Source organism: Ricinus communis, chromosome 5 (assembly GCF_019578655.1).
Source record: "Ricinus communis isolate WT05 ecotype wild-type chromosome 5, ASM1957865v1, whole genome shotgun sequence".
Lineage (NCBI taxonomy): Eukaryota > Viridiplantae > Streptophyta > Magnoliopsida > Malpighiales > Euphorbiaceae > Ricinus > Ricinus communis.
In genome coordinates this window covers 14,064,525-14,074,950 of record NC_063260.1, presented here as the reverse complement: position 1 = coordinate 14,074,950, position 10,426 = coordinate 14,064,525, and the positions used below count along the sequence as shown (strand labels likewise).

Genomic DNA, 10,426 nt, shown 5'->3' with positions numbered 1-10,426 from the left:
TTTACAATATATTTTTGACATTGTTGAGCTGTATATTAACTTTTATATTTTAGTTTCACCAAAATAAAAATTAAATTTATTAGGATTAAAAAGAAACAAAAAGAAGTGGGTTGGTCACAAAAGTTAAGAAGTGGGTTGATGATGGAGTGATGACTAAAAAAATAACACAAAAACAAAAAAAGATTAGAATTTTTATAATCCAATTTCCACACTAGGAGTGGAAATTAAAAGAAAAATTTAGAGCATATGATTGAGAAATTATTAGGTATGTTTAGTTGTCTATCTTATTTATAAATAAAATTATTTAATATTTATTAATACGTGATAAGTAAAAAATTTATTATTATTTATTGTATATAATATTTATATATTGATTAATTATAATTATTTAAAATTATAATTAATTTCTTTACAGATAATATAGTATTAAAAAAATTTCTATAATATTTATAATTCAAAAGAAAAATTGCCCTTTTAAAATGAAGGCTAATATCTTTTCAGTCCATAGTCCATGGATTACGTTTTTCCAACCAACAATTATTGAATTTGACATGGAGTAATTAGTAACCCTACATAGACTAATACCCAAAAGCATCTCAGCCCTACATTTTGGACACTTTGAACAATTAATTCAGCTTCCCTCCAAACGCATTTCTTATAATATGGAACCGTCCAGTTTAGGTACGTACGCTGAAGCATCTTTTTAATTAATTTATCTTACAAATATTCATCAATTTATGTTTATTAAATATTTATTTTATATTTATTTTATTTTATTGAAAAAATATCTATATTATAATATAGATATTTATAATATAATTTTATTTTAACTTTTTTATATTGACTATTAGAATGTTTTACATTATTCCTTTATTATATATGTATATACATCTGAATGAATTAATGACAAATATCCATTAATAAAATAAATGATTATATACCTACAAATAATGTATGTTTATATATAAATTATAAAAATATTTAATATGTATCATAAAAATAATAAAAATTTCATAAAAAACTAATATTTCATTTGAAATTATTGATGAACATTATATATATAGGCAATTAACATTAATATTGACATCGATAAATAACACATGAAATAAAATGAACATAAACATTAACCACAACAAATATTAAGTTTACAGATAATGAATATTTAAATATAAAAAAATAATTATTATACGATATTACATCTAATAAATACTATATATAGAACATTTTAGTACATGCAAATGAACAACAAATATTAATACATACATGGTCCAATAAAAACTCTTTTGACATATGTTACTATATTTTGACATTCAAGATTTTTATTTTAATATGTATACTTATCATTGACATATATAATACAAATTTATGTATAATTTTTAGTATTTTTTATTAATTTATTTATAATTTTATATTATTTTACCAGTAAAATTTTAAAATATAAAAAGATTAATAAACATATTAAGATTATTTGATTTATTATTATTTTTAAGAATATTATAAATAATTTTAAAATATTAAAAATTATAATTAATATTAATATATAAATTCAATTTATATTATTTTTTATAATCAAATAGTTACGACGGAAGGCCATATAATTTTATTTGTTATAAATTAATTTATCAATAATATTTTAAAAATAAAATAGTCATGCGTAAAAAATAAAGACACGTATCAAAACAAAAATTTCTAAAATATTAATACATGTCAAAACAATTGGCTCGGAATTATATATATTTAAAAGTAATTATAAAATCAGAATGAATCAAATTAAATTGAATTAGAATTGACAATGACAATGAAAAATAATTTTTTTGATTATTATTTCATAATCAAAATAATTTATAATAATTGTATAATAAATTAGTAAATGACTAATTTTATAAATATATAAAAATTCATTCTATTATAATCTAAAAAAACATTAAAAGAGCGGAAAAAAAGTCCTACAGAAATAAACTTTTAAAGAAAATTTAAAAGAGTGAGAACCAAAATCGTTGCACGTATTTTACAATTCAAAACGTAAATATTAAGTTTAAAACATAATTTAAAAGAGTATTAGATCCTTTTTCCCTCACATACTTACAAATTAAAACATCTGATGCCATGTTTGGGGTTCCATTTTATAATTTACGCTCCAAAAAGTACATAAAAGCCCTGAATTCCCTTAACTAATCCGCACCCCAATCGAAGCCTTATATTAGCAATTTTCCTCGGACACAAACTACCCCCCTTTTTACGGGCTCTCCATAACAGCCTATTTGGATGTGTGAAATTAAAGGGAAGGTAAGGAGAGAAAAATTAAAGAAAATTATAAATGTTAATATTTTCCTTCTTTGACAAAGGAGAATGAAGTATAATATATATTCTTTTCATTGGGAAAAAATTAAAAAAAAAAGGGTTATTTACTATTTACCTTTGATATTTATTTTAATATATAAATTGTCCTCTATGTCATTTTTATTATATTACAATTTTTATATATTTCACAAAACTAAGTACTAATTTTTTCAGTTCAATTCTTTTAAAATATACCTATATATATATATATATATATATATATATATATATATATATATGTAAAATAAGTTATATTTTTAACAAATTCAACATAATATAAAGTTAAGCTTTAACTTATTATTTATTTATAATATTTTTAAAATATATTCTATTTTTTGTTATAGCATACACTAAAAATATAATGATTTATCATTTTTAGTTATTTCTTTAAATAATGCTTTTTATTCCATAACAACCAAAATATTTTTATTTATTATACTAAATGCTTTCTAAATATAGAAAAGAATCAAAGATTAATAAATATATATACATATATATGTATATATTTATTAAATAGTATAATACTAGTTAATAAATAATTTAATAACTAATATAGTATTAAAAGTCGTTTGTACTGTATGGGCATGAAAAAATTAGTTCTTTAGAAATAGTATTGCAAAAAACAGTTAGTTTAATGTCTTAATTAATAATATGTAAGTGAATTAAAGAATTTTTCTATAAATTTTCCTTTTATTTAAATTTCATTTAGTCCAAAAAGTACAATTTTAACATTACATGTGCAAATTGAAATGTTCTATAAAATAATTTTGAAATAAAAAATTAAATTTGGCTTTTTAAAGGTATTCATGAAGAATCCCTATAATTTAGTCTCCAAAAACATAAAAGCCCCGACTTCCTTTGATTAACCCACGCCCCAGTCCAGGCCTTATATTAGCAATTTTCTCCGGACACAAACTACCCCATCCCACGGCCTCTCCGTGACAATCTAATTGGATGCGTGAAAATAACTAATAGTTACACTTGTTATTATTATTTTCGCTATAAAATTAATTTTATAATATATTTTAATTAATTATTTAATATTTAATATTAATTTATAATAATTTTAAAAATAATATTAAATTATCTAATTCTAATTTTTTAATTTTTTTAAAAAATTATTTATATTATTTATTAATATTATCTATAGATTAATACCATCAATAAATTATTTCTAAAACATTTATTTATTTACTTGATATTGCTATTTTTAAAAAATTATAAAATATTATATATTTAAAAACTAATTTATTAGTGAATATAATATTTAAAAATATTATTTTTATAAATTAGAGTTATTATCTAATTAGAAAACTAATTTGTTAGTTAATATAATATTAAAATATAATTAATATACTACTTTTCAAAATAATTATTATCTAATTAAAAAACTAATTTATTAGTAATGTGTTATTTCTTAGAATTATAATGAGTTAGGAATAAAACTTATTAATCAATAAATTAATAGAAAAAATTATAAAATAACACATAAGTTTGAATCTTATGTGTCAAAAATAATAACATGTTAAAATAAAAATTCTACGTATTATAAATTAAGCATACATGTCAAGAAAAATTAGATTTCAGAAATTAATATATATATATATATATATATATATATATATATATATATATATATATTTATATATAAATTAAAAGGAAGGTAGGCAAGGGAAGTAGAGAAAATAATAATAATAATAATAAAGTCTAAATGTTAAAATTTTCCTTATTCGAGAAAAGTGTAAGAAGAATGAAGTATAATGTACATTCTTTTATATCATTTTTATTATATTCAAATTTTTTTATATATTTCATAAAACTAATTACTAACTTCCAGCGTTTAAAGTTAATGCAGTAAAAGATTAAAATGATAAATAAAATTATAATTTAGTCTTTAAACTTTTACCAAATACGAAACTCATTCAAAATTGACTTTTTATCATATGTCAAAATAAATTATTAATTTTAACTGGAGTAATAGTTAGATTAATAATAAGTTAATTTTAATATTTAACAAAAAGAATTAATTGTTATTTTTATTTATTCTAATATTCATCACAATTTAATTCTAAAAATTTTAAATATTTAAAAAAATATTTATATGTAGAGCAATATAATCAAATTAATATATAATTTACTTTGAATTATTGTATAGAATACATATATATAGTTATAAATCTCTATTTTTATTTTTATTATTATTTTGATAGAGATTATAATTAAACTATGCTAAAAGTTAAAATTTTACTCTAATTTGGTAAAAAAAAAACTTAATTTTGAACAATCTTAATATTTGATAAAAATTTAAAATCAAATTGCAATTGTATTTATCAATTTGACCCTTTAACTATATTAATTTTGGATGGAAAGAGTAATAATTAGTTTTATAAAAATATAAAAAGATTTAATATAACAAATATGAGATAGGAGACAACTCGTGCATTAATCAGAATGTAAATAATAATTATTTAAAAAAAGATAATAATAGTAAAAATATAAAAAATGACTAAAAGAGAAAAAGTGCAAAGTTGAAATGCAAACTAAAATGAGAAATTTCTAGTTTATAGGGTTTAGACTAGTTTTGAGTTTTCATATTTGAAGCAAGCATATATAATCGGTTAAAATAACGTTTTAATAACTAACTTTTTTCCTTTCCCGTTCCTTCCACTCCAATTTAGGGTTATAACAAAAATGGAGGTTTTTGTTACCCTTTCGTATCCCTCCTTTCAAATGAGACTCTTCTTCCCAAACAGTAATAAACAGCCACCCTCGCATCCCTTCCTCTCTCTTCCCCTTCCTTACTTACTTCCAATCCAAACAGGTTGCAACTAAACTTAGCATTTCCTTTTGCACATAATCCGAGTATGGGATTCAACCATTTAGAATAAGACTTAAAATTATTCAAAATTAAAAATATTGTGATTTATTTCAGACAAAAGTATCTCCCGATTCTCTTTTATATATATTTTATTTATATTTTGCTAATCTATAAATTAATATTTTTAAATTTTTTATGACTTATTATTAATATAATATTAATTTTTTAATAATCAAATCATTTATTAAGTGATTTAACATATAATTAAATGTAAATGATTAATTTTAAAATTTTACTAATATTTCAGCATAAAATAATAATAATTTTAAGTGGTAGGATAATAAATTGTTAAGAAATTAAAATACAATAATAAACTACATATGTAAAAACATCTAGCCATAGAATGTATTTGTTGCCTGATGCGATGAAGGCAAGGTTATCTGCTGTTATTTCGAGCTGAGGACGAACATTAGGATGGAATTTACTGAGATTTATCTTCTAATGGTTATTTCTCAGTTAAAAAAGCTTATCAATTGGATCTTAATTGTGATAACTTGAATAATTCAAGAAATTGGAACTGTATTTGGCATGTAGAGGTCCCCCAAAGATTGAATCCTTTGTTTGGTTGTTTGACCATAGTCGAATTCTTTGCAATGTTGAGAGGGTGCGTCGAGGTATTGCTGCTATTCCCTATTGTAGTTGCTTTCCAAATATGCCTGAAGATATTAATCATATTTTTCGTGAATGTAGAATGATGATTGCTGTTTGAAAACTTCGTTTATGTACTGATGAATTAAGCAAGTCAAATTCAGTTTATAGCAATGGTTTTATTATAATCTAAATAAATCTGTAGAAGTAACTTTAAAGGTAATTGATCAGCTATTATTGCTATATTTTTATGATAGACTTGAAGATGGCGAAACGATTTTATATCTGCAGATAAGTCTTACTATATAGATTATAAAATTCAATGTCTTAAGCATTATATGATAGAAGTTTGTGCAACTTTTGCTCTTCGCAAGGATGGATTTGGACCAAGTCTTTCATTTCGAGTTAGTTTGATTAGGTAGTTATGGTTGCAGCAAGATGAATGGTCAATTGACTGCTGAGACTCTTGTGGATGATGGCTTGAAGGGTTTAAGAATATTAGATCTTGTTCAGCAATGGAACACAGAGTTATGGGCAATATCTCAAGGGACTTCTTTTGACATGGGATTGAGGTATTTAGGAATATAATCTTAGAGTTCTTTATTCATGGTTCAATGGTTATCAAATTATACAACTAGCGCTGGTAGTAGTAATTTGGTTCATAAGTATCGCTCTATGTTTCGACGAGATTAACTGTTGTATCGAGAAAGAAATACAGCTGCTGATTTTCTGGCTACTGAGGCTTGATTATGGTTTTAGGATTTTTTGTTTCTCCGCCTCCGGCGAGACTTGGAAGATAAAGGCTAAGACTGGATAATTTTTCTTTATTTTATTCTTTTTGGCGTTCCCTCTATAAAAAGTTTTAATAAACCAATATTCAATTGAAATAAAAAAATATACAATAAGATAATATTATTTGCATATTAAATATATACGATGATGATGATGATGACAAAATAAAATAAAATAAAATAATTAAATACAAGGTTTGTTTTATTTAAACATTGATATCTGAAATATTTTATTTAAGTAGAAAAAATAAATGAATTATGTTCATTTTTGTAACTTTATAAAAGTAAATAGAATAGAATTAAGCTTGATGTTATATATATTTGATAATCTTATTGTAGTGTAAACGAGCATATTTGTGTATACTTATGACTCCTTTCATTTAAACTTGTGATTGTTAGAGAACGATAGATATGATAATTTAATATGTTTAACCCTCACAGAAAGATTTTCGAAATCCATTTTCGTTCCATACTAAACCAAACTATTTCAAAAGTGTAACCTGATAGAGAGATTTATCAAAGGTGACACTTGAGATACTAATATACGGAAAAAAAATATCACATTTATATTAATATATCTATTTATTTATTACCATTAGTTATTAAAATTTTAAAGTTTATATTAATTAAGTTGACCGACTAAAATTCAAAAAATATATTAATTAATTCAACCGATACAAATGCACAACGCTACATGCCACGATTGTTGAAATCCCACTCTGATTCTTGAAATCCCATTTGTGGTTACTCTGGTTCGCGATATACCGAGCTCAGAAGGCAAACTAATACCACTACAAAATTGATTTTAGGACCTACAAAATTAAAATTTCCAAAGATTGGCATCTGAATTTTCAGATCAAAATCTTCCGAATGTTTAGATATTCACACCAAAGCGACCAAAGATATTTAAAAAATTCCCACCATAATTCTGACGTAACAAAGCACAAAAAGGACCAGAGGCCATTCAATATAACTCGAATCCCAAACTCAAGCTCTGAACTTATTTGTGTCGTATTTATAATGAGGAAACTCAGCCGTGGGTGCGAAAAGCCGATCAAACAGAAGTATGAATTTTGCAAACCGCTTAAAAATTTCTAGGGGATTAAATTTAAAAAAAGAACTTCAATAAGAAATTTGCTCATAGAACTTTAAGATCTGAACTCTTCATTACCGTAACACGCGTAACCAGTAAGAGTAATCAACGATCAAAAATGATCTACAATTCTTAATTATATCGAAACCAGAACAAGAGAAGCAACCCAAACCCATTTCATAGAGGGACCAAAACTAACATTAACCTAAATAAATCCAACGACATAGAACCCCCATCCCAAACACACAAAACGACACCACATCTAAACTCTAACTCCTCCAGTTACCCTCAGAGGCACCACCTCCCCTGGAATACCTAGATCCACCATCACCACCACCACCGTATCCTCTGTCGCGGCCACCTCCGTAGCCACCGCCGCCGCCACCATAACCACCTCCACCACGGCTGTAACCGCCGCCGCCGCCATAACCACCTTCACGACGTCCACCTCCATATCCACCGCCGCCACCATTTCTGTAGCCTCCGCCTCCGCCTCCGCCGCCGCCACGAGACTGAGCTTCGTTGACAGTGATATTACGGCCGTCAAGATTCTGCCCGTTCATTCCTTCAATAGCGTCTCTCATGGATTTCTCGTTGTTGAAGGTCACAAATCCGAATCCACGAGATCTACCAGTCTCACGATCATTAATAATCTAAACAAAAGGAAAAAAGCAAAATCAATATCGGACAGATCTAATCAGATCTAAAGCATAAACTCCACATAAAATTACATCAAAACAAAAAAAAATGAAAAATCGATCGATCTTCGCCCAAAGGATGAAGATGAACGTACCGATTAGAGATTAGTAACATTTTAAACACAGAGAACAGTAGTAACAGAGAGAATTATAGTAACAGAGAAACAGTATCACAGATTTTGGATCGACAAAGTCCGAACTAAGCGGGTCGGGTCAGATCCGATCTCTGCGACAAACGGACCTTCGATTCGAGGACCTCGCCGTAGGCACTAAAGGCTTCTTCAAGGGCTTTGTCGCTGGTAGCCCATGCAAGGCCGCCGACGAAGCACCTATACTCGATATCAGCAGCGGCCATTTGATTGATTATAAGAAAACAAAATGAAGAGAAGAGAGGAGAAGAGAGAGTGTGAGATTAGGGTTAGGCAAGAGCATTGTTTTATAGATGGAGCTGGTATTAACTATAGTTAATTCAGCTAACTGTGTGGGTCAAAATTTCAAGGCGGTGAATGTGCTGGATTGTTTGGTCACAGGTTAAGTTTATCCTATAGTGCTAATTATAGAATGATTGGTCTATTTTAGTGGATTTTTGGATGGATTATCCAGAGGAGGGATTGGGGAAGAGGAAGTATATGCGAATAAAATCGAGAGCCAAACAAGATATTTTTGGCTCATTGCCTGCTTAGGAACGGTAAACTAGGGTTAGGTAACGCGGTGACTCGAGTCAAGTGGGGTCCAGTTGTGAGATAAGTATGGCGTTGGATAGACACTTTAAAAACTGATATTTTATTGGACTCTGAAAAATATCTTCTGATTTATTTGGATTCGTGAAATATCTTGATGAGCTTACCGGATTCCAGTTTTGCCCTATTTCAATGATGTTTCATTATGCTCATTAGCTGAAAAAGAAATATCAAAAGATATAGATAAATATTGAATATCTCTAAAGAGTCTTTAAATTCAAAAATGTATATTTAATTTTTGTGAATGTTGCATTGTGGTCGATTTTGTGCTACTAATAAAGAATAAACAAAAATCTAAGAGTTATTTTTCTAGTTTAAGGATTTGGAGATGTCCTTTTATATTATATTTTAAAATAAAAATAATAAAACATAACAAGGTGAAAAAAGAAAGTATATGTTTGGTATATGTCGAAGAACATCTTTAGTATATTTTGTAAAAATTGCATATGGAACACATTAATATTTATGAGATATTGTTGCATTTTGACCAATTTTGTACTACAAGTGGTGAATAAAACAAATTTAAAAATTATATTTTATAATTTAAGAATACAAAGACATATTAAGAATATCATATCTAAAAAAATAACGACAAAGTAAAAAAAATAGTATTAGTAAAGAAAATATATATTTAGTATACATTTGACAGATACTGAATTTAGAATACATCTATTGAATTTATGCTTACTTTTTCTAAAAGTTTTACATAAATTGAATTTAGAATACATCTATTAAATTTCTAATTACTTTTTCTAAAAGCATCTTAGGTATTAAAAAGAATGTCAATAAAAGCCTTTATAAAACAGGAAAAAAAAGTAATAGAAAAAATATGTATTTAATAAAAAATAGTATGTATTAAAATATATATGAAATAAATTCAACAGTAAAAAAATATATATTTATCAAATAATAATTTATGTTGAATATCTATTTCTTTTCTAAAATAAAACATAATACAACTTAAAAAAACATTTAACAACAAAAGATATACATTTATTAAAACATAATATATGTTAAATATTTGTTAAGTATTTAAAACTAAATATATAAAAATAAAATAAAAAAATATAATCAGGTATTTTTAGAAAAGCATCGAATAAATTAGAAAAAAAAATAAAAACCCAAATATTTTTATAATTACTGAAAAAAAAAAAATAGTAATGATGAAATTTCCTCTTCAGTTGTCTTGGACTTTAGGCCCGTTATTTCTCCATTGATTAGAGCTTTTTGTCCTCATTAATAGAAGGCTCTTCCTCCTTTGATTAAAAACACACTAGAAGAAGAGAAAAGACAAATCC

General features: G+C 25.3%; 1 protein-coding gene across 1 annotated transcript; it reads right to left on the bottom strand.

The window, feature by feature from the left end:
- Window positions 1–7,730: 7,730 nt before the first annotated feature.
- LOC8260360 (glycine-rich RNA-binding, abscisic acid-inducible protein) lies at window positions 7,731–8,809 on the bottom strand. Its single transcript, XM_002526876.4, has 2 exons — window positions 8,630–8,809; window positions 7,731–8,343 (listed from the first exon to the last, which is right to left on the bottom strand). The coding sequence occupies exons 1-2, from the start codon at window positions 8,741–8,743 to the stop codon at window positions 7,960–7,962; spliced, it is 498 nt and encodes a 165-aa protein (XP_002526922.2). The 5' UTR covers window positions 8,744–8,809; the 3' UTR covers window positions 7,731–7,959.
- Between the last annotated feature and the right edge of the window lie 1,617 nt (window positions 8,810–10,426).